Source organism: Protopterus annectens, chromosome 3.part1 (genome assembly GCF_019279795.1).
Source record: "Protopterus annectens isolate FY-2018-M chromosome 3.part1, PAN1.0, whole genome shotgun sequence".
Taxonomy (NCBI): domain Eukaryota; kingdom Metazoa; phylum Chordata; order Ceratodontiformes; family Protopteridae; genus Protopterus; species Protopterus annectens.
The window spans coordinates 1,075,975,668-1,076,002,239 of record NC_056732.1 but is presented as its reverse complement, the minus strand read 5'-3'; the positions used below and the strand labels follow the sequence as shown (position 1 = coordinate 1,076,002,239).

General features: G+C 37.1%; 1 protein-coding gene across 1 annotated transcript in view; it reads right to left on the bottom strand.

Annotated features, from left to right (window-relative positions):
* LOC122798357 (mitogen-activated protein kinase kinase kinase 3-like) overlaps positions 1-26,572 on the bottom strand; it is a 749,834-nt gene that overhangs the window by 31,627 nt on the left and 691,635 nt on the right. Inside the window, exons 13-14 of the mRNA XM_044067209.1 lie at positions 20,826-20,957; positions 6,276-6,405 (exon numbers count right to left, since the gene is read on the bottom strand). Of these exons, the coding sequence (XP_043923144.1) occupies positions 6,276-6,405; positions 20,826-20,957 (262 nt within the window). The remainder of the gene's footprint in view (positions 1-6,275; positions 6,406-20,825; positions 20,958-26,572) is intronic.

Sequence of the window (26,572 nt, the reverse complement as noted above, 5' to 3'; positions counted from 1 at the left end):
TATATATATATATATATATATATATATATATCTACATAGGGCTTAGATTGAATTCCTCAAGCGTCAAGTACCCATATCACAAGGTACCATAGAAGAGAATGCCAATCATCATTTTCCACAGGAAATCACTGTTGATGTATGTGCACCAACAGTGATTCATTTGTGTAGGGAGATTTGTCATGTATTCATGTTTGTGTAAGTGTGGAGTTGTTATATACAAGTTTGAAGGATGTGGGAGGCTTCTACCGCCTAAATATGGATGCGGGGGGGGCGGGGGGGGGGGCTGCCAGAAATGCTGGCAGCTGGATTTCACCCATCTGGTATTTGAAGTATTTATGTTCAACATTTTGGTTCCTCTGCATCTTGTATGATGAAGTTTCATAAGGGAACTGAATTATCTGCCCAGTATGTGAAGACTTTTACAACAGAAGCAAACATTAAATCAGAAAAACAAATGTTTTCCTTATTCTATGGTCTGATATAATTTTAAAGCAAACATGGGCTTATTTGGTAGCCATAAAAATAATTTTAAGATTTTATTAATTTCATTAATATAATTTTGAGAGAAGATTAATGAGATGGTTTGCATAGCACATAAAATCTTTAGTAACGAAAACATTTTATCAATTGTGCTCTACCTTCTGATGCAAGTAATGATTTAGACTGATTATGAGTGTTAAAACTGGTTAGTAAATGTTTGTAATTATTACTTAAAATTGGATCATTGCAATCTAAGATTATAATATCTTAATATTTACTTTCTTTACAGAACTAGCTATAACTACTCATTCTGCTGTCTTCTAACTTTAATTTATAATATGCATATTTTATTACTGTTAAACTTTACATTAATATGGAACTAAAAATTGATAAAATACTGTGTGTGATATGAAATGAACTACTAATACTAGGGCCTTCAATAGTAAATCAGCAGCGGAGAGTAATATGTTTATTCCTGTTTTCCACTTACTGTGTAAACTGTAACTTCTGCACAATAAAATTGTATTAACTAAAGGCTCCACAGCTAGGGCACATATTAATGGAGACAGCTGCTTTGTTTGGTTCTTTGAAGACTAATTTCTTGATATAAACAGGTATCATTTCACTACACATAGCAGACTTATCAAACATTTCTTTGATAATCTTCATGGTGGCAAAGCACAAAGCATCAGAAACTATCCATGCGCAACTAACAGTGGGTAAAACTGCCTTCCAGTTTATAGCCTGCTACAGACCACCCTCCCAAACCCAGGAACCCCACTCGGCCTTCCTGAGAACACTGGAAAATATGAAGGTCTCTCCAAACACCATTATATTGGGCGACTTCAACTACCCAAACATAGACTGGGAGCATTACTCTAGCTCCAACACCCTAGTCCAAAGGTTCCTAGAATTTATAAACTCAAATGCTATGGAACAACTTGTTACCACTCCCACAAGAGGGGAAAACATACTGGACCTGATCATCACCAACATGGGGACTCTATGCTCCAGACCAGAAGTGTATCCCTCACTGGTAAGATCAGACCATAAACTAATCTCACTGAATATTCACATCCCGACCCCACCCCCTGCCCAGAAAACCACAGTGAAAAACTCCTCTAAAGCAAATTTCACACTCCTCAAAACCGAGGTGGAATCCTTCAAAGCCCCTGGGCCTGTGGAAAATACGGCCCAGACCGCAGAATCCTTTATAAACGCATTCTATGAACACCTTCAGGAATGCATGGATCATGCGATCCCAAATAAAACCAAGACCCAATCCTCCAAAGGCAGACGTCCTATCTGGTGGACCCCAGCCATAAACAAACTATACAATAGAAGGAGGAAGCTACTAAATGATAGAGCAAAATCCCAAAAAGGGAAGGCATCACTGATCAGTATTAGCAAAAAACTACGGGCACTCATAAAATTGTCTAAGGCCAGCTTCGAGAGAAAAATTGCACAGGACACTAAGGATAATCACAAGGCTTTCTTTAGTTATGTTAGGAACCTGGGTGGTAATTCCCAGATATGCTCAGAATTAGTCCAAAATAACAAAAAATACACTGAACCCACAGACATTGCCAACATCCTAGCTGACAGGTTCAGCGCAAACTTCTCCCACCCCCTCACCACCAAAAGGGCAAATATCTATCCCAGCAGAGTGCTGCCCCCCTGACATCTCAGATGCTCAGGTAAGAGCCACCCTCTCCAAAGCAAAAAACACAGCATCAATGGGACCAGACAGTGTCCCAGGCTGCGTCCTACATGAACTCCAAGAAGAGCTAAACCCAAACATAAAACTACTGTTCAATCTTAGCCTTACTACAGGATATGTGCCCAAAGAGTGGTGTACAGCAACAGTGGTCCCTCTCCATAAAGGTGGTGCCTCAACGGATCCTGGAAACTATCGCCCCATAAGCCTGACTAGCTTGGTCTGCAAAGCTATGGAAAGGATCATCATGGACCTCATAAATAAAGATATTGGGGACCTACAGACACTGGATCCTACCCAGTTCGGCTTTGTTAAGGGCAGATCCTGCCTCTTAAACCTGGTTGATTTCTTTGAAACAGTCACCAAGGCCATTGATGAGGGGAAGGTGGTCCACACAGCCTACCTGGACGTCGTAAAAGCCTTCGATACAATACCCCACTCGGGCATTATAGATAAGCTCACCAGCTTAAATATAAACTCCTATGTCATTAGATAGATTGCAAACTGGCTCAAGGACAGAACCCACATGGTTAGAATTGCTGGAGCCATGTCAGATTCCAAACCAGTTACAAGTGGTGTCCCACAAGGCTCAGTCCTGGGACCTCTCTTGTTCGGTATATATTTCTCGGAGGTACAGGCCAACACGGAAGGACTGTGGCTGACCAAGTTCGCAGATGACTGCAAACTGGGCACCATAATCGACTTGCCAGCCGACACAAGCATCCTCCAAAAGGGCCTCATAGAAACAGACAACTGGTGCCAGAGCCATGGCCTCAAGCTAAATGCCAAAAAGTGTATAGTCATCCCCTTTGGCAAAAACAAAGTGACCACAAATTACCACATAGGTGGTAATCCATTAAGTACAGAAGAAGTAATTAGGGACCTGGGGACCCAAGTTGATAGCAATCTCTCATTTGACAACCACGTGGCCAAAGTGGTTAGAAAAACATTTTATATAGCCCATCTAATCATGAAGGGATTCACATCTAGATCAGGGGAGGTCACCGTGCCTCTTTACTCATCCCTCATCAGGCCCATAATTGAGTACAATGCCCCTTTTGGGATGTACCTTACCAGACACCTGCAGCAACTGGAAAGACCCCAAAAGTACCTCACCAAGAGGATCAAAGGGCTCAAACAGATGCCATATGCTGCCTGGTTAAAGAAACTCCAGCTCTACTCAGTGGCATACCGCCTGTTCAGAGGCGATCTGTGCCTGACGTATAAAGCCATGTCCAGCCCGGAATTAATGGACATGCTGCACCTCAGAAAATCCAAATCCCATTGAGCTACGGCCACGAGAGACTTGAACCTCAGCACTGAAATAAACAGGACATGCTGGAGGGACAGATTCATAACCCAGAGGCTCCCTTCACTCTGGAATAAAATCCCAGTCCAGATTAGGCAGAGTCCCTCATTGACTCTCTTCAAGAGGAATCTTGATGAGTGGATGGGAGATCGTAGGTTTACCCCGGGTATCACTTCAGTGTCACTGTTAGACAGAGGCACAGTATACTAACCTCAAAAAAGGGCATAGCAAAATAAATTTAAAATGGGTGGCGAAAGCCAAACACATTCTGGCTAGGCTTATAAATGCCCTAGGGCAGATAGCCTAGTATGAACCTATGAACCTATGAACCTATGAATAAAAAATGTTAAAACTGATTTCAACAAAAAAATGATATTTCCAATTGAGGTAATCGCCTTTTTTATGTTGACACTCATAGAAATATTTATTCTTATTAAGATTAGTGTGATCAATGAAAAGTTATGATTCTTTTAATATTACCTTCAATTTGTATGTCGAAATAAAGCGAGCTGGATCATAGTAAATAATAACAGGAATTACATAAATCTAAGTCTGTTATTTAATGATGACATCAAAAATTAATGCTCATTTAAAAGGGAAATTTCTACATCTTATTTTAAAATTTGGAAGATGACTAACTATCTACAATAAATTTATATCCTGTTCTTTTTTCCTACAAGGAAATTAACCACTTTTTAGACTTTAACGATAGATCATTCTGAAGTTGATTGCAAAACTTGTCATTTGAGTAGCCTTCCTTGTGTTCCTTGTGTAGTCAGATCAGAAGTTATTTCAGTGGATGCACAACACGGAGCAGTATAAATTTCAGCCCATGAACAATTTAAAGAACCAGTGCTAGGTGGGGCTCCAGTCCATTGAAACCTTTTCTATTTGCTGAAAAGTACTCTCCTGTGCCCTCTTGGTTATTTGCCATCAAGTACTGAACAAACCTTCACGGTCCACCTTTGCTATTAAAAAGAGCAAGGCCTTCAACACATACAAGGGACACCCTCAGGGGATGTTACCAGCTTTCACAAATGAGTTACTCTCCATTCAGAGGAGGCAAAGGGAATCTGTATTGCAGAATTAGAGCCAACCTCAGCATTGCAGAGTAATTATCCTCAGTCCCACTGCTCACACAGAACCAAAGGAATGCCAGTGAAAGATACCTGGATCTTGCTTCAAAGAGCTGACATTATAGAATAGTCTCTCTCTGTGACCTCTCATATATATATCAGTGAAAACGTTGTCAATATCCTTTCATTTGAGGTCACTGAGTTTAGGAGGTAGCAAAGAACAGTTCAGCCTGAGTTATCTTAAAAAGGACCTTGGGCTTAGAAGCCTTTGACTTAACATTTGGATCCTTTACCTTGGGGCTGTCTTGCACTTTCTTCCTACAATTCAACTTGCACATAGCTGGACTTTTTGCTTGGTCAGTCCCACAAATGAAGTAGGGCTTGTTATTGCCTCATTCATGGCATATACACCTGCTGAGATAAATTAATGAGAACAGTGACAAAAGTAAACATTGTGTTGTAAAACCAGCCAGAACAGGCAGTGTTTGTGATGGTCCTAATATATAATACATAATGTAACAACTTCAGGAAGACCTAGACTTCTATGCTCTTGTAGTTCTTAACCTGGAAACTATCGGATGATGAATGTTAATATCTAACATGATCTGGCCAAGCAGCTGGAAAGAATTACAGAAAACGGGCATGCGTGTAGACATTTAAGCAAATGCAGGGAATGTCTACAAAGTAGATTTTAGAAACTATTTCCAAGTCATTGTCTTTCAAGGGCTGTGTCCTCAGTTTTATTTCAATAATGTCTCTGGTCTGAGCTAGCTTGTTAGAGCAAAAACAAGATGCCATCTGTGTAGCCAGCAAAATGGGTTTGTGAATGGATTCAGTGTACCCAAACAGTGAGCCAGAGGAAAAGGATGAAATGGCTGGCTCCCACACTTCTTACCCTCAGGAGAGGACGTGGTCTTTACCGTAGGCGACATAACCTCTGGTAGACACTAGGGTCTTCAAGACTTCCAAATACTGGGAGGGAGTAGCATGATGTTCAGCAAGTGGCACGTGGGTCCATATACATTGTACACTGGCATACTGCACACTGGTCCTTTCCAGCTAAAAACTCTGACTGGTGACCTGCAAAATGAAGGCTGTGGCTCCCAATCACCACTATTTCTCCCTAGCTCTCAGACTCTGCCCTCCAAGAAGTCAGGTGGCCCACCCAGAGAAGAACATGTCTGGAACCATCTGCAAAGGAGCACGTGAAGTACTTATGGGATGGGAAACTGAAGACAGATTAAGCTGAAGGTTAGTGGGGAACAGGAGACAGCAAAAAATAAATAAATAAAAATAAATTAAAAAATAATATTATATACATAACACATTCATTGTGGGTGGTACTTGAAATACTGTGCTGCTTATGCGTATAAAGCTCATGATTTCAAGCTTCATCATTCTTTCCATTATATGATCTAATACTCCTCAATACTGCCTGTTCTTAGTACATTCTTAAGCATCAAACTTCATCTGCATTTATCAAGTAAATGTTAAAATAATTTACATGCTGCAACCCCAAAAATGAGACAGCAATTCTCTGACAGAGAACCTTAAATTAAGATTGAAACTGTTGCCTGATAGTAAATATTGAATTCCTGGCTGAAGGAAGATGAACAGTTTCTTGTGTTATGAAGTTATTGTATGAGAACTGTACATACTAATGTCTGGCATGATTACACTGATCCACTCCTACCTTTGATGTCTCTATGTACGATCATATTGCTGTGCAAATAAGATACACCCTGCAGAATCTGCTTTGTGTATTTTCGGGTCACATTCTCTGTCAAAGCTCCATATGCTTTCAGCTGGTCCTTCACTGAACCCTATCACAAAAGACACAATAACAAAATTTAAGGAAAGCACTTAATTTTCTATACCTTTATTCACACATTCAAAATGGATTGTGCCAGCCTGTTTAATGTAACCACCTGCTCTTCCTGTTAGATAGATTGTTTCATTTTGCCCCTCGGGCAGATTGTATTCCAGAAAATTCTGTCCAGAGAAGGAAGACAACTTTATAATTAGAAACGCAACACAACATAAGACTTATGCCTGAGTATGAATGGCATCTAATGCAGTCAGGAACTATCTCTGTGGATCACATTTATTCACAAATGCTCTGGCACCACCCTTTGTGTTCTCAGATTCTGCAAAACTGTCACATGAGATCAGCCATCTGACCTATATCAAGAAAGAGTAAGGTCTCACTTTCAGAAGAATAGAAGCATCATGGACCACTCAGTGATCTCATTACAATTCATATGCCACAAGAACAGTACTTCTGAGATGCAAAAGCTGGATCATACAACGCTGAGATAAGTTAATGCCTATATGGAGAAGCAAGGACTGATGTTTGTGAATAAACCTATAAAGGACAATGCAATGCCAAGTATGTTTCCTTCTAACAAGAGAGGCCAAGCTTAACTAATTCTACTGTAAGAGTATCATTTTGGCTCTTTCATCTCATTCACACCCCTTACCCTGCAACTTAACATCAACATGAAAGGCCACACATCTTTTTATAGCACGAACTGCCTGCTATGTACAGTGCATAAAGTCTCAAAGAGAGATTGTGTTAAACACTTGGATGCCATTGTTTACTAGGTTGGTGAGCTGGTCTGGTGACCATTTTCAGTCAGTTCTTGTTCTTTAAACAAAAACTCTGCAGTAGAATCTGGTTGTAGACTCATATGAGATGTAGCCTACAACAAATTTCACACTTAAGAAAGTGGTTATTGCTATTGAAAAACATTCATTCTTTCATTCATTTTTCTTTTATGCTTTGACAGTGCTGTAAAGGATACTACCTTTCCTCTCCATATCTGGCATGGGAAATCCGCTGTTCATAAACTGCTATACAAATTATTGGGGATTCATTAGAAGGCCTGTCTCTCATGAGCTGTACATACTCAGCTCCCACAATGTGATATTTTGTGATTCAAAGACATGTCAGCATGAGGAATGAACTCGTTATCAGCTAATTTGCATGTCCGTGAACTGCAGTTAATACAGCAGCATGCAAATCATTGCTGATATGCACACTGAGGTAGATAACTACTGTGGCCACATCGTGTAGACCTAGGGATTCCTGCAGTCACTCCACCCCCCCTACGCATGCACACACACACACAACAGTCCCTGACTTGTCTGCTTGTCTGCCCTTCCCCTATCAAATGGTCCCCCCCCAAGCCTTGATTCCCATACTAGTTGAAGTGCCATTAAGTACTCCTTAGTGTTTAGTGCTTCCCCCACCTCAGATCCCCATAATATTTTAAGTGACATTACAGCATGCATGTAGTATACATGGTGGTTAGTGCCCCACCACACCTTCACAATCCCCATACTGATGTTGGTGCCACTAAAGCACAGTTGTATTTTACTTGGAGGCTAGGAGTTTCTCCACCCCTGATCCCAGTACTGCTGTTGGTTCCACTAAAGATATAATTTATTTATTTTACATTTGTTGACCGGGAAAAGTCCAACTTTGTTGAAAATAGCCCTTTTTCAGCGGAAACCCAGAGAGAAAAGCTCCACAACGTTATATACTACATTAAAAAGGTGCATATTCTGATGATTAGATAACTAGAAAAATGTACATAAAATATTAAAACATTTTTGTTATATTTACAAGCCATCCTTACTTTACAGGAAATGTGAGATGAAACATAGTCTTACAGTCTTAGAGTATTAGTTCTATTTAGAAAATTCTTTGTCAGGTGACAGTTTAGAGGAGGAATTTTAAAAAGCAAAGAGTCTTATTAAGGCTTAAGAGATGTAGGTTAAGTGTGACTGGTAGGGAAATTTGAGTGGGTAGGATGTAGAAACAGTGGAGAGTGGAGGATAAAGATAGGAATAGTGGTATATGGTTAGTATGAAGTTTGGGGATGGGGCGACATTTTAAGTTGGGTGGGAACAGAGGCATGACCAGAGAATTTCTAAGTGTTCTTTTGGAGCTACTTTGAATTGTTTTGGTTGAATTAGTAACCTAATTTGCAGTGGAAGTTTGTTCCATGCAATAGTAGGATGGTAACTATACAAGTTGCATACCATATTAGTTATAGATTTATAGATAAGTAGCAGGTCTTTGTCAGAGCTTCAAAGTGATCTAAATGGAGAGTAGTTAGTTATATAGGAGGATAAGTTAGGGCAATAGTTTGGTTGGTATAATATAGAATGTATAATGTGGAGTTGTGTAAGAAGACGCAGGTTGGGTAGTTCCAACCAATTTAGGAGCTTACGTGAGATGCAGTGATGGGTTTTATAGGTATGTTGGGCAGAGAATCTGGTTATAGGCTGAGTTAAGTTTAGCTAGGAGAGTAGTGTTGAGATTTGTGAGTATTTGAGAACCATATAGTAGGCTGGGTAGGAGATAAGTATGACATAGGGTTTCATTGTTTTTTGGAGTGAGAAACGTTCTGTTTCTGTATAAAAAGGCCTAGTTTTTGTTGAGTCTTCCTAATGCAATTATTGATGTGCAAGTCATATTTGAGTTGATTATCAATGGTGACACCTAGGAGTTTGGCGCTAGATTCTGGTACTATTGGTGTCTTATTTAGAGACAGTACAGTGAAGGTAAATAAGAGATGGTTAAGAGATTTAGGAAGGAAGAGAAAGAGGTTTTTTTTTGTTATTCAAGATTAATTGATTGTTGGTGAGCCATGTTTCCAGTGATGTAAAGGCTGCCTGAGTAGTAAAGATGAGACATGAGGGAGAGTCAGATATAGTGATCACAGTAGAATCATCTGCATATTGTACAAGAGATGGCTGAGTGCAAGACGTATATAGTAGATTGGTGAGAATATTAAATAGCAGAGGTCCCAGTATGGATCCTTGGGGAACACCCATTTCTACAGGGAGGAGGGGAGAGAGTGCTGTGAGCCATTTCATTGATTGTAATCTATCAGTTAGATAGCTAGAAAACCAAGCGACAGTAGCAGGGGAGAATTTAAGATCAGTCAGTTTAGCCAGAAGTAGAGTGTGTGAGATGGGATCAAAGGCATTCGAAAGGTCTAGAAATAAGCAGGATACAAGTTTGTTATTATCATGAGCCAGAGAAATAGTGTTAGTAAAGGAGATAAGAGCTGTAGTTGTACTGTGTTTTGGACGAAAACCATGCTGGGTAGGAGTAAGTAGGTTGTCCTGTGTTAGGATTTGGAGAGTTTGCTTGTGTACACATTTTTCAAGTATTTTAGAGAGAGGTGCCAGAATGGCTATAGGCCTAAAATTAGAGATTTCAAGGTTGTTACCTCCTTTGTGGATAGGTAGTGTGAAGAATTTTTCCCAGCTAGATGGGACAGTAGACTCAGTGATAGAGCAATTGAGTAGGATAGATACAGGAAAAGCAAGAGTATTGGGAGGTAGCTGGAGGAAGTAGGAAGGAATGTTGTCAGCAGAAGTACAGCAGGGTTTTAAGTTGGACAGAAGAGATATGATATAAGTAGTAGATACAGGTTGCAAAGAAAAAGGTTTAGAGGAGGTGGAAATAGGAGATGGGGCTGTGAGATTAGAATCATTAGCAGGGGGAGAGTTTCCATTAACCATCTTTGTTATAGTTTCTATGAAAAAGGTGTTAAAGATGGTGGCCGTTTCTTCAGGTGTCTTATTTGGGTAGGGGTTAAGGGAGGTGGGGTTTCCAGGAAGAAGTATTTGGTTGACTGAATTCCAAAATTTTTTTGGATTTGATTGTAGTGTTTTAGGAGGGTTACAATAGAATTCCTTTTTGTCTTTAGCAATATGTTTTTTAGTCAAGTTTCTAAGCTCTTTGTACTTTTGCAAGTTAGAAGGGAGTTTGTATCTCATGCAGATTTTCCACTGCCTATCCCTGTTTCTTAAGAGGGAGCGGGTTTCTTTGAAGAGCCATGGGGATACTTTTGATTTTGTTCTTACAGTACAAAGGGGTGCAAGTGAGTTAAGTATATTAAGGAAGCTGGAGTTAAACGATTGGACTGCTAAGACTGGTGGCTAGTGTTTCCCCAACCTTTGATCTCAGTACTGATGTTCGTGCCATTAAGGTATATTATCCCTGCTGGCTAAAGATTCCCCCATCCCTGATCAGTATTTACTTTTTAAAAGATGAACAGTGCTTTTTGGCTCTGTTCATTACTGCGACATAGTGCAACCGGCCAGGCTAATCTACACATAAGAGCAATTTCCTGAATCACTCGATGTGTAGTTGCCTTCCTGTAGGTGATTCTGGGGGAGACAGAAAGAGAGAGAGAGAGAGCACAAAGGTGTGTAGCATATGGCCCTTCCCTGCCTTTATTGTTTATATAATATATAACTCACAGATCCCTATCAGATTATCAAAGTTTCAAAACTTCAAAAGTCATATGGGCAGAACCATATTTTGAATGGAGAATGTGGTGCAGTGTAAAACAGGAAATTTACCCTTTTCCGCAATGTAGTAAGATCTCAGAGTTGGTGTAGTTACTTAGCAGGGGTTGTGGGGTGCAGGGGGGCTTGCCCTGCTGCAAAAATGTTAAAAATATAATTTTTTTGTTTTTTATTTGTTTTTTTTAATGTTCTAAGTTGCATAACTTTGATCATATAGTCTTGGCCATATGAATTTTGAAGTTTTGGAACATTGATAATCTAACATAGATTCAACTCATCATATACACAATAAGAACATTTTCCTCCATTCACTTAAATATAGCAACATTGGAGTGAATTAGCAGTTTCTTAGCTTCTAGAAACTGAATGAATCTGATTTGGTCAAAATGAAGACTGCTGCAAGGCTTTCATTCAAGCCTCTTCAGGACAATCTATTTAAATAGCATGATCTGTTAAGTAGTCAAATTTACAGTCTGAAGTAATTGCTATACCTTCTCAGTATTCCTCCTGAATTGTTAAATATTGACAAATGAGAATACTAGCCCTGTTCATTCATTTGTGGCTAAAACTGCTACGTAAAAAAGAGAGATGGGAAAGCTTGTGGTATTATTACTTTATATCACTTTCAGACTTTTCTTAAATTATCTGCAGTTATATGAATAAAAAGAACACTTCACTGGCTAAAAATAAGAGCACTTATCAGTTTCAATCTCAATGATCTCAAGCTCAATGCCAAGAAATGTATAGTTATCCCCTTTGGGAAAAAACATGCACCTGTGAATTACCACATAGGTGGCAGTACACTAAACACAGAAAGTGTGATATGAGACTTAGGGACACAGGTGGACAGTGGTCTCACCTTCGATAACCACATCGCCACAACAGTCAGGAAATCCTTCTATGTGGCACACCTCATCACTAAGGGCTTTTCATCCAGAAAAAAGGAGGTCATTGTCCCACTGTACTCATCCCTCATTAGACCCATTATAGAATACAATGCCCCGTATGGTATGTACCTCTCAAGACATCTGCAACAACTGGAAAGGCCGCAGAAATAGCTCACTAAAAGAATCACAGGCCTAAAGCAGATGCCCTATGCTGACCATCTAAAAAAACATATCGCATATCGTCTACTCAGAGGTGATCTCTGCTTAACATACAAGGCCATGTCAAACCCAGAGCTGTTGGACATGCTACACTTAAAGAAATCCCAATCCCTCAGAGCCACATGCTCCAGGGATCTAAACCTTGTTATCACAATGAACAAAACATGCTGGAGGGATAGGTTCCTGACCCAGAGACTCCCCAGACTCTGGAATAGACTACCCATACATGTCAAGCAGAGCGCCTCTTTGCCCCTCTTCAAAAGGAACCTTGACAATTGGATGGGAAATAGGAAATTCACCCCGGGGAGCCGCATCAGTGCCCTTCTAGACAGGGGTCCAGGGAAGTAAATATTGTGGAAAGAAATAGCCAGGGAATTGTTATGGCTAGGCTTGTATAGGCCCTAGTACTAACATATGAACCTATGATTTTGTGAGAAACTATAACTAACACATATACCTGTTCTGCAGATAACAATTGATCCAAAAATTAAGTCCTTAAAGAAAAGAGTTTCACTTTAGCTTTAAACATTTGCATTTACTCACCCAACCAAAGCACTGCTTCATAATGTAAAATCTTGGCTGGTAACTAATACCAAGAGCTACAGAAAATGGCATGCCTAGGTCATGCAGGCTAACACAAATTCCTTTCTGAAACAATGTGAGATAGGAAGAGGAATATTATATGGTATGACCTGCATGATCTATGGCAAAGAAAATGGAAATGAACTGACTTAAAGATACTAAAGGGTTTTTGGACACAAAACTACATATATGTACTATTACAGGGAGACAAAATAACTTGGGATTAAGTTAACTAAAATGGAGGTACAGTTCTCTTTTTAAGTTTCAGGACTCAGTGCAGTATTGAACAGTGATAACCCTACCTTTATGAATGCCTCCTCTAACAACAAAACATGTACTACATTGTTATTACTACCTGTTCATCAAAAACAAAGACAGAATGAAGATGACAGAAGAAATTCAGCCACAGATGCACACTAGATGGTCCATTATATGATTAGGAGATTTTAACTGTGAAATTGCTGAAATAAAAATATTCTTTGGGGATTCATATATTTTTTGAACAAAACAAGTAATGATGACAATGTCAATGGTCATAGCATCTCAAGCACACATTTTATCTAATAACTAGACATGGACTCTAACAAGACTGAAAAGATTCACAGATTACTTCAATAAGGAACTCTCATAATAACATTTGCCTAAATGCTGACAATAGCTAATGTCATAAAAAATTCAGTTCCGTATGACAAGATGAGAAAAACTGGTAATTCCCTTAATAAGACAATGGTCTTCAAGTTCTTGCTCATATGATTTGACCCTACCTTGTCCTTTAGCTGTAAACATAAATACACTTAAAATAAACATTCATTAAAAAGTATCTGATTCATTAAAAAGTAAACAAATAAGTATGTACATGTGATAAAAGTCGTGTGGGTTCAGCCACCCAGAAATAATGAACTCAGTATAAACAATGTTCTCATAACACAGTTTGAACATCATCCTTGCTAAAAGCAACAGCCTCTAAAAATATTTACCTCCAGATGCTGATGAACATGAATTGGATGGTTATTTTTCTGGTCCTGAAGGAAACAGAATCACTGCATTATATTCACTAGGGTAGCTGGTTTGGGTTACTTTTTGATAAACTGCACTTTTTGGATTACTACCCTTTTGTGTTACGGTGCTTTTGGCATCTTAATTACTGTCTCTATTCTATGATCATCTAAACATGAAACTATCACGCCTGCTCAACCAGACTTTAAGTATCTCATTGGGCATAGGGTGCTCTCTATCCCGGAAACATCAACCTAAATGCTTCTCCTAATTGTGTAAAACATGCTGATAGATGCATTAGACAGGCAATGGTAGGATCACTCAGTGAAGGGTAGCATAATGAATATAGAATCAAATTCAGGGAAAGCCATGGCTTGGTTACTGAAAACTGCAGGAACAATGGATTTTTTAAAGAGAAGGGTATTCTCTTTCTGATTCTTGGTTAGTATAATGCACCACAGGAAAACCAAAAGGAAAGTTAATAAAGTCAAATTTGTCCAACAGAAAAAATGTAGCTGCTATGGAAGAAACACACTTAATTAACAGTTGTATTTTGCAGCAGTTAGATTCAGAACTCATTGTGTGGATGCTTCTCAGTTTTTTCAACAAGGAACTGAAGGTATGGTAAAATTTTCCAATGCTTCTCTGGTTTAGATATGAGAAGAAAGAAAATTCTACAATTATGGCTGACTCTACTACAAACACTGGAAATTACATGAAGATGTATCAAAGGAAATATCTGTTGAGCAAATAAATACTGTTTTGTATAGTTACCCTTGTAGGCAATTTAAGCCTGGACAATTTCCCATTAAATGTATGAATCAAACCTTGTACCTTGTGTCGAAGTAAATACCATAACCATTATGCCAAACACCCTACTGATTTCTCAATAAAGAAGCAACAAACTCTTCAAACTCACATTCCTCAGGTATGTCATTTACTAACCTCTTAGCTATTTCTTCTGAGGTAACTGAAAACAACCAAATAACAGCAAATAATGTCCATACAGCTGTTAATAATTCAGAGATTCCAAGGTGGGCTTAGACAATACTATATAAGATTTGATAACTTAACTAAAGAAGTTTTGCATTTGACAAAATTAACTACAGAGGTTACCCAAATAAAGCCGCTACTAATTGAACAAAAGGAAGAAATTGCATACCCTAATGAAGGTATATTTTACAGCTTTAGCAAATAAACAAGGTGCATTAGTTAATGAGCATAATAAATCACAGGACAATATATGTGATCTCCAAAGTATAGTTTTATACCTTGAATTCAGATCTAGAAAGCGTAATATTAGGATTATAGGTGTCACAGATCATTTAGACAAAATAAAGCCTCTCTCTCAGCAGCAGTCAAATTTATTTTTGCAGCTTTAGAAAGAGAAGAAAATGTGAAAGAACTTCCTTCAGTTCAGATTTAGATGTTGTCCATAGAGTGAGTCCTAAAAAAGCAGGGTAGGCTCATTCAACTCTAGCAAAATGCTTCTCATTTTCTGATATAAATCTTATTTTGTTGACCATTTGGATAAAAAGGGATTTTTTTTTTGTTTAGTCAATTGCTAATTAGATTTTACCAGGATTTTCTGAGTGATATTTTGCAGAAAATTAGAGTCTTTGCTGATATCAGGAAGCTCCTTTTCAAAAAAAAAAAATCATTCCATGGTTCTCCTCCCTGTAGTTCTTCAGATAAATTTGAAGACATATAAAATGCAATTCTCTATCCAAGTGCTGCTGTAGCTTGTGATGTATGGAATCCTCAACAAGATTCAGAACATTAATTTGCACTATTCCACTTCCTTCTTTTTTGGTGTGTGGGGGGGGGGGGCAACCTCCAGCATGGCTTATCTTTAATTTTTTATTACATATGAATATTTTATGACTAAATGTTAATGGGTGTGATAACCCTATTAAGAGGGCATCATATTGAAATTGTTAAACATGTCCAAGCTGATAAAACGTGTTTACAGGAAGTGCATCTCTATCTTGTGGCAACTTATTTGCTGACTTATTTATTTATTTTGCAACCTAAGTGTTTTGGATAAAAAAGTGTTTAAGGCTTTTGTTACTTCTCCTGACAGTAAGTCACACAGTGTTGCTATACTACTACATTCACAAAGTTATAAAGCTATTCCTCACTATCAAGTTTCAAATGCACAAATTACTTGCACAAAATTGCAAATGTGTAATTTAAAGTTTATTACTGGATTTAGTTTATGCATCATTTATCAAACTTCAAGCTTCTTTACAGAATCTTTCTTTGTGTTTATTTTTGTTACATATGTAACTATAATTTTAGCAGGACACTATAATACTGACATAGATAAGAATACTAGAGGAGCACATTCTAAATGACTAAACTATTTTAGCTGCTTATAATGTAATAGATTTTTTGAATTGTGAATATTCACATATTACTAATAGGAATAATTTTAATTTTTATCATAAAAATTCATAAGATTCTTACGTCACAAATTTAGTTTGTTTAGTAATAATGAAATTATTCCTCAATATTTTGTAGCTCACATGCCTATTTTTATTACTCTAAAAAATTGTTTTCTACAACAAAATTAGTTACTGATAATTCAATATATAACAGTAACTTTAATAAAATCACTAATATTATTAAACTTTTTGGGTAACTAATAAAAAAACAAAACAATTACATTTATTAGACTTACTTTTTGAGTTACACCTGACCAAATATGTCTCAATAAGATCTGAAAAAAATAATTTACTGATGACATTACTCCATGAGTATGGGAAGAATATTCAGAAAAAAGACAAAGTGGAAGCATATAATTTTGCAAATATTCTGTCTCCTTTTTTAAAACAAATTTCTTTAATAACCAAAAAAATACCTCTGTCCATAAATATATAAAAAGGATAGTTAACCGTAACTATGATGTATTATCAATAAAGAATTTTAAAATGTGATATTTTCTTTTTCAGATTAAAAGGCACCACAGATGGTTTCATTGTCCATAGAATTTTATAAAGGTTTAGCAGATTTACCAGTACTGTATCTAATTATTAGATTTATTTTTAAGCAATTCCTTTTTTATTAGATGACAGATACTTTTCATTATCTACAGGTATGATAAACTAGGTAAGGATTCTACAAATGTGGCTAATTATAGACCTGTTTTTCTACTAAATTCAAATTATAAAAGTTCAGCCAAATTTATGAATCGATGATTATTAAAACAAGTATTAGAACTTATTGCACAATTTCAGTTTGGATTTATGTCAGAAAAGCTCAATAGTAGCACCAATTCTGTTGCTATAAGCAATTAGTTTATAACACAGGAATAATACAAAATTAATTAAATCCGGGGTTGCCTTTTGTTCATTATATGTACAAAAACATTTGAGTTATTTGATAAAAACTACATTTTTATGTAGAACAGTATAGCCGGTGATCTATTAAGTTTAGAAATACATTTTTTACATTATGTTTCAGTCAACGTACTACTTAACTATTAATAAATCAGATACAACTATAAAAATGCAAAGTTCAGGAGTAATACAAAGATGTCCTCAGTCTCTAACATTATTTCTTTTAGATACAAATCCCATTATTAATATAATTCCTTAAAATATTAGCAGTAGCTGCATTAAAATTTTGGACTATGCAGACTGATTACACAAATGCCAGTCATTCACTTATTTATTTACTTACTTATTTATTTATTCATTTTTTAAAGCAATTCATTATTTTTCTGACTTTGTATAAATAAGTAAAGGACTGCAACTAAGCTTATAAATAAGATGGTAGCTGTTACAGAGAGATAAAGTACTGTCAACAGATTGAAATATCTAGGCTGGACCTGTTTAGTTCATTCTGATTATATCGTGCTGACCCAGCTATGATACATATAATAAGATGCAAATTTTACTACAAGTCTGGTCAAATTTAAATATTTCTTTTGAAGGGAGAATACCATTTTAAAATTAAACGTTTTCATGTCACTTTGTTTTTAGTATTATTAATATTATTATTATTACTATTATTATTAAAACATGTTATTTCCTCCACAGTGTAGTTGGCACGATAGAATTAGAACATCATGGTCAATTTTTTTCTAGTGCTGAATGTCCTAGAATACACTAGAAAATAATTAGTAGATCAGATAATAATACAGGATATAATATAAAAGGTCCAGAAGTATCAGCTTTTATTCAAATGTGGATAAATTATTACATCCATCCTCAACCCCTTTTCCCATTTTTGTACAATGGAGGTTAGGGTGTCACTTCAGCAGTGACAATCATCTCAAGTCAAGGTTTACACTGCCAGATGGCTAGCCCTGCTGTGGTAGTTCATTTGTACAACACATCTGCACACACACTCTCACCTATGACCAATTTAGAGTGTCCAATCCACTTGCTGCATGTCTCTGGAATGTGGAAGGAAACTTGAGCACCCAGAGGAAACCCACATGACTGCAGGGAGGAAATGCAGACTCCACACAGAAGGCATCCTAGCTGAGAATCGAACCGGAGAACTTCTTGCTGTGAGGCAATGCTAATTGCTGCACCACAGCAGCCACCCAATGGATAAGTTATTACATATGGAATAAAAATGACTGTATATTATTTTTCAAATATCTTTAATTCTGTGTAAGTTAACAACTTTATGGCAAAACTTATACTTCTAGTCAGTTTGGCCACTAAGAAAATATTACTGGATATACTCATAAACAAAGACATTAGGAGCTTCCAAACACTGGATCCTACCCAATTTGGCTTTGTTAAGGGCAGATCTTGCCTCTTGAACCTGGTCGACTTCTTTGAAACAGTCACCAAGGCCATAGATGAAGGGAAGGTAGTCCACACAGCCTACCTGGACCTCGCAAAAGACTTCGACACATTACCCCACTCGGGCATCATAAATAAGCTCACCAGCTTAAATATCAACCCCTATGTCACAAGATGGGTTGCAAACTGGCTCAGGGATAGAACCCACATGGTCAGAATTGCAGGTGCCATGTCAGACTCTAAACCAGTTACAAGTAGCGTCCCACCAGGCTCAGTCCTGGGACCTCTCTTGTTCAGTATATATTTCTCTGAGGTACAGGCTAACACAGGAGGACTATGGCTGACCAAGTTAGCAGATGACTGCAAACTGGGTGCCATAATCGACTCACCGACTGACACAAGCATCCTCCAAAAGGGTCTCACAGAGATGGATAACTGGTGCCAGAGCCATGGCCTAAAGCTAAATGCCAAAAAGTGCATAGTCATCCCCTTTGGGAAAAACAAAGTGCCCACAAATTACTACATAGGTGGTAATCCATTAAGTACGGAAGAAGTAATTAGGGATTTGGGGACCCAAGTAGACAGCAATCTCTCCTTTGACAATCACGTTGCAAAAGTGGTTAGAAAGACCTATATAGACCTATATTGCCCACTTTATCATGAAAGGGTTCACATCTAGATCAAGAGAGGTCATTGTGCCCCTCTACTCATCACTCATCAGGCCCATAATTGAATTCAATGCCCTATTTGGGATGTACCTTACCCGATACCTGCAGCAACTGGAAAGACCCCAAAAGTACCTCACCAAGAGGATCAAGGGACTCAAACAGATGTCCTACGCAGTTAGGCTAAAGAAACTCCATCTCTATTCGGTTGCTTATCGCCTTCTCAGAGGCGATCTGTGCCTGACGTATAAAGCCATGTCCAACCCAGAATTAATGGACATGATCCACCTCAGGAAATCCAAATCCCTTAGAGCTACATGCTCCAGGGACTTAAACCTCGGCACAGAAATAAATAGGACATGCTGGAGGGACAGATTCATATCCCAGAGGCTCCCCTCACTCTGGAACAAAATCCCAATCCATGTTAGGCAGAGCCCCTCAATGACCCTCTTCAAGAGAAATCTTGATGAGTGGATGGGAGATAGTAGGTTTACCCCTGGGATCTCTTCTGTGTCCCTACTAGACACAGGCACAGTAAACTAACCTTAAAAGGGCTATCTTCTGTGACCTACTATACAGAGGCACAGTCAACTAATCTAAAAGGGTGGCGAAAGCCAAACACACTCTGGCTAGGCTTATAAATGCCCTAGGGCAGATAGCCTAGTATCAACCTATGAACCTATATCTGAAATATGGAGATCTCTATAGGTCTGGACTTTCCTTTAATGACAGGACAAAATATTTTACTTATTTCTCTCAATGTGATAAATTACAAACTGGAAGCTAATTTATTTGCTGTGAAAATGTATATCTAAATTTTCTTTTCTCTGTGGTGGTTGCAGGAGAGGTATCTATTGGATAAGATGCTTAATATAATGCGTATTAATTGTTATAATATATTAATAAAGATTAAATTAAAATGTGCAAAATATGTTGTTGACCCTCTTCTCGTCCAGAACAGACTACCATCTGAAGCCAAAAGCAAGCTGCCAGTATGTCACGTCATCAGAGTCATTGAATATGTACTAGCACTGAGTGGTCACTAAATGCTCCTTCTGAATGGAGACTGAAGACTGCAATTAGTCTACATCTACAAAAAGTAAAATATAATGCGAACGAATTAGAGTAAATCTAAAATAATTCTAGATAATTCCAGTGCATCTACAGACATGGGAGGATGCAACACCCAGATGCCTGCTACTTATACATACTCAAGATCACTGTACCTTAGATTAAGGGGACTAGTCCAAGGTCATGCATCCTCAGACTTAGCATACAGGCCACCTATTTGCAGTTTCAATCTCACACTTCTTAGGATTGCAACTATTTCCCCTGGAATTTCCATAAGAACCTATAGATTTTTAATGTATTTGTACACATAATTTGTAATTTTTCTGTCCTTAACAAAGTACTTACTGCAAGTTCTTACGTACTTCTTTTCATTTCCCTGCTTCCTTGTACACCTTATAATTATGTCTGCCCTGCTTTTAATGTGAGCCAAGGGTCCAATTGGGTGAATTCACTTAACTTTATTAAACAAATAAATGCAAAACCAATTTGACATGAGAATGCTGTGTATAAGCAATACAGATAATTTCAATATATTTGCATTCTAAGCAAGTGCATCTTAACATGTGGAAAACCTGCTTTATTATAGCTTCACATGTACAAATGACAGCTGATGAATACTTATAAGCAATTAAAATGAGTAAGCGACACCAACCACCAGTGCATGGAAATCAAAGTTTGTCCTTTTATATAAAATTCCAACAAGGCCTACTGCTTAACAAGTACTTACCCCAGGCATATACTCCACAAATATAGAAAGTTTTCTCTCTACTGGATCACGTAAACAACCATAATACTGAACTATTCTTTCATGTCGGAGATTCTTCAATAGCTGTATCTCACATTCAAAGGCATTCACTTCCTGCAGATGCAGAAACACATGTAAACATATGTTTGTTATGTACAAATTAAAACTCTTGAATGAGATCCACATACAATGAGGCATAACAGAACCTCAGAAATCAGTTGAAATAATAAAACCTCCTTAAAGGTCTAAAATTCATAAATCACTTGGTTTACACTTATTAACCTTTTCTCACATCATTTTTTTCTGCTCTCTCCATGAGTGTGAATATTAAACACAAAAGCTATTGCTTAATTGCACTGAACATTGTAAACTGAAAGGATACAAAATAGCGACTACAAAACCTTAGTCACAAGGTCTCCAATAAGTGTGCAGTCACCTCTAAATAGTAAATGGGTAGTCCAGCGAAAAACAGCTCCACAACGTCAATGGAAAATATCTCTACAACACTAATGATAAAATATAGTTCATTTATTGCAAAGCAAAACAATAAACCAACGCCACTCAAATTAAACGGTTGAGCGCTTTCACCCATAAAAAATGGGCTTCTTCAGAACACCATAACTATTACAAAGACGCCTTTTTTTAGCGCCAAAACTGCTAATTAAAACATTTCTGTTCCTGTGTGTTAAAGTAGCATTAGCGTGCTATAGAAACCATTTATCTATCTATAAAAATGCATGTCTTACATCTAAACAGATTAAAACTAAAAAGATATATATAAATCTTAACAATGCTGAAACATTATTACATGTAATAATACAATATATAAATACCTGTTTGAACAACCACTATTGAATAGTTCCTACATATCTTTGCTACATGATCACCCAACAAAAACCTGCTGTATAAAGTACAATCTATTGTTTATCCTGAGGATATGCTCAAGATTAAATAATACACATTAAAATACACAATTGCTTCATAATTCTGTTGACTATTATGCTCTATATAAGCATATATTCAATTAATGTATTCACAAACAGCACATTTGCATACCACTAATAAAAACTACTTATGTGTGTTTAAATGTTATCCTTTGGTGTAACCTATTCCTCTCCTATTTAAAAGGATAAACAGAAGTGGTACTAAGTGGTATTTGATCACAGGTGACACAAACCTCTCAGAATTAATAGGTAACAAACCAGGAATAGTTTTTACGATGGGGAAAAATATCAAAGGTGTTTTAGAACAACATAAAACAATCAGAAAGGACAGAAGTAGTCAAAAGGATCATACTACTAAATGTGGAACATGTAATCAATGTAGATACATTACAGAAAAAAAGGAAGTTGTGATACAAAATTCATTGAAACCTAAACTTAAATTTGTTAAAGGGAACTGTAACACCAAAATGGTGGTCTATATAGCTATGTGAAAGGAATGTACAGGATATTATGTGGGGAAGATGGAGAGATGTCTTAAAAAACGCATATATACAATATAAGGAAGAGGGACCCCACAAGCGCTTTATATAGGCATATAGAAATGAAAGGTCATACACATGAATTTAAATTTGCTATAACAGACACCATTAAAAATGATCCCCGAGGTGGAGATTATAAGGCTCTATTATGTTACAGGGAGACTTGGTGGCAGTTATTTTTAGATGCCACTTCACCACCAGGGCTTAATGATTTTATATCTAGTAAGTCAATATTGGAAATGAGTTAGTACCACTTCCGTTTGTCCTTTTAAATAGGAGAGGAATAGGTTACACCAAAGGATAACATTTAAACACACATAAGTAGTTTTTATTAGTGGTATGCAAATGTTGTGCTGTTTGTGAATACATTAATTGAATAAATGCTTATACAGAGCATAACAGTCAACAGAATTATGAAGCAATTGTGTATTTTAATGTGTATTATTTAATCTTGAGCATATCCCCAGGATAAACAATAGATTGTACTTTATACAGCAGGATTTTGTTGGGTGATCATGTAGAAACCTGAATGAAAGAATGTAGGAACTATTCAATAGTGGTAGTTCAAACAGGTATTTATATATTGTATTATTACACGTAATAATGTTTCAGCATTGTTAAGATTTATATATATCTTTCTAGTTTTAATCTGTTTAGATGTAGGGCATGCATTCTTATAGATAGCAAAATGGCTTCTATAGAACGCTAATACTGCTTTAACACACAGGAACGGAAATGTTTTAATTAGCAGTTTTGGCGCCAAAAATGTATTATAAGGCGTCTTTGTAACAGTTATGGTGTTCTGAAGAAGCTCATTTTTTATGGGTGAAAGCGCTCAACCGTTTAATTTGAGAGGCGTTGGTTTATTGTTTTGCTTTGCAATAAATGAACTATATTTTATCATTGGCGTTGTACAGATATTTTCCATTGACGTTGTGGAGCTGTTTTTCGCTGGACTACCCATTTACTATTTAGAGGTGACTGCACACTTATTGGTGACCTTGTGACTAAGGTTTTGTACTGAACATTGTAAAGACTTTTTTCATCAAAAGCAGCAGGTGTAACAGTAAAAGCTGGTGTTTTAACTCAATAAAGACAGCAATATTTCAGTGAAACAAAGTTGCTACCCAAAAGCTATTTAAATCGGCTCTTGCTTTATGAATAACTTTCTTTTATTTTGTTCACTGGGTTGGTCCAAATGGGCATTTTAAGTGGACATTCTGGCAAGAAAACATCATATTATATAGAGATACATTTTGTATAAATCATACATTGTATCCTTCAGTGTTACAGGTGTAGCATTCATTTCTCCCTACAAAACAACTTTGTCAATGACAATAATTTAGGAATGCAGTTAAAACAAATTTGTGCCATGCAGGTAAAATGATTTTATTATCACAAAATTTGACTTCTAAAATGTATGTACAGTGTGTGTGTGTGTGTGTGTGTGTGTGTGTGTGTGTGTGTGTGTGTGTGTGTGTGTGTGTGTGTGTGTGTGTGTGTGTGTGTGTGTGTGTGTGTGTGTGTGTGTCTGTGTGTGTGTCTGTGTGTGTGTACTGTCAACTTTAAAGAAGAGTTTAAAAGGAGGAACAAACAGAAAAGATACATTTGATAAAAACAGGTAATATGAAATGTATGACAGCACAAAGTACACAGAAGGAAAAAGGGTTAACAGCAGACAAAAGTAGGGATTCAAAAATTGCCGTAAAGTAGGTACAAGAAAAAGATCTATGGAATATTAGAAAGGATAAAGAAAAGGGTTTGTTGGGATAAGGAGAGACAGTACAGTTAAATGTTACACTTACAGACTTACCAGGGAACTATCAAACAGGGTACAGAATTTAGTAAAGGGCTGTGTTAAAGAGGAAAGCAAAAGAAGGTCAGAAGCAACACATGATATGTAATTTAGAATGAACTCATCACAATGCTTATGCATTATGAATTCAGGCAAAACACCAGGAAACTTGGAGAATAAGGTTAATAAACATTATGCTTACAACTTGTTTAGGAATCCAACTGTGACTTAATACGCTATTTTAATGAAGATAGGTCTTACCAGTATTAGATGGAGTTTTCTGGTCTAGTAATAAGAAAGTTATTTCGTGTGCTCCCATTATGATTATTGTTCCCACTGAATTTGAGGTTAAACGTGCTTGCTGACTTAAGTTTCTTTTTGTTTACAATTTTGTTTCTCAATTAAACCATGTACTGCTGGACACTGTCATCTGTATATTAAAATATGGATCACCAGTAGCATAGCAAGGGTGGGAGGAAGGGGCAGTCACTCCAGGCACAAAATGTTAGGGGGCATGATTGAGAGGTCCTACATTTTTTCTGTACCAAAATACATTTTTTTCTGTACCAAATGCCAGTACAGAAAGACACTTCAGCACAAAGTCTTTTTTTTTTAATACTCTTCATTTGAAGAGCACAGGTGGACCAACTGGCTTTCTAGAGTAAAACTCGTTTTTTTTTTTTTTTGCTAGGATGTGGGCTGAGGGGGGCCTGGATTTGGTTACTGTAGGAATCTTTCTACAGTAATAGGAACCAGCTCTGGGTGCTAGAAGAACCAGTTACGGCTCGGTGAATCACTGTGAACAAAGGCATTGGAATGCAGTTTCAAATGATGAACCACATTAGAGATGAAAAGCCCAACAATGAAGGTCTATTACAAACTTGGCTCTTTTATTATAAGTGGTTACAGGTCTGGAATTGCTGTTTTTGTCAAGGCTGGCAAAATGATATGATCATGTAAGAGCTTTGGTGTGAGGAATTTCTTAAATGTATAAAGGCACTAAGGCAGTCTAGGATTTTGTGACTTTTTATTGTACTTTTATTGATGCAACTACTAAGTTGCAGTTCAGCAGAACACTTATGTACTTTATTGTAGAAGGAACTTCAGTGGTGGTTCCTGCTGTCTGACAGATGAGAAACCTCAGATTTAAATATAGACAGAATGTTGATAACTTTCCTGATTGCTGAATGCATGTGAACCTGGTATTGGACATCTGCCAGCATTTTGCTTGAGCAAATAATAGCTGAATTATATGCATGCTGAAGTAGTTTTAAAGAATGACTATCTATTTACAAACCATCAGCAAGGATGGTTTAAATAACAGGGCAGACCGCATGTTACTTTCCTTGGAGAAAAACTAGATCTCTTGCACCTAAGTGTGTTTAAATAGTTTGGTACATACAAACGTAAATCACCATGACTCATACTTGGTATCCTAAGCCTTTCAACAAGCAGAAATGATCTACAATAGCTATGGGCGATCTACAGTATCAAATGCCTTTCACAGGTCTACAAACATGGCTGCAACTACCTCCCTCCTAATTTGGAAAAATATGAATATAGTCTGTTAAGTTTAATGAAGTCATCTGTATCCTGTAAATAGGTACTTTATTTTGAACAAACATTATGAAAAGTTTGGTTGCTCATGAGAATAATGCAGTGGTACTAAAACTGGTAAGAGAGGAATCAGTGCACCCTTTCTACAAAGGCTGCACAGTGGCATGCTTCATCAAAAATGGCATATATCATTTCAAAAGGTTTCTGATAAATAGAGCTGTGACAGGATAAGGCCTATCAGCTTATGGCAACAGTCATGGTACATCAACTTACATTTTGTTAACAGTTTATGAACGTGCCATATGTGTATCTGTTCCAGTTTGAAACTGTTATTTTTAAGATGAAGTTCAGTGGAACAATTTGTTCTTCCTGTGTTTACTTGACAGTTTGAAATAATGCTGATGAAATACTCCAGAAATCTTTTGCAATGACACTTTAGCATTCATCAGAATAATGTGTGGCCTCTATAGCTTTATCTGGAGTCACTAGTTTTATTTTATTAGTCCACACCCCATAATGCTTTTAGCTACTGATCTGACAGAATTAATTGCATTATTTGAAAATATTCAGCTTTTGCATTTTATGTTATGCATGTGTGCACTCTTTGGCAGTTCTTTGCACCTGTAAGATTAATGATGCATGGGTTGCAGGCCTTCCACATTTTACTCCTTTATTGAATAACTCACTTGACTGATGCATTAATGCATGGTTAAACACTTGTTTTACCTCAAACAAATTGTAGGGCAACACTGTCAATTATTCTCAGTACTGTATTTAACGAATGATATGATTTCATTACATTGGAGCTATATTTTAATGTCTGCAAATCAGGCTGTCTTACTAGACTTGTATATATTTCTCACAGTTTATAACATATCTTTCAATTCTTTGCAA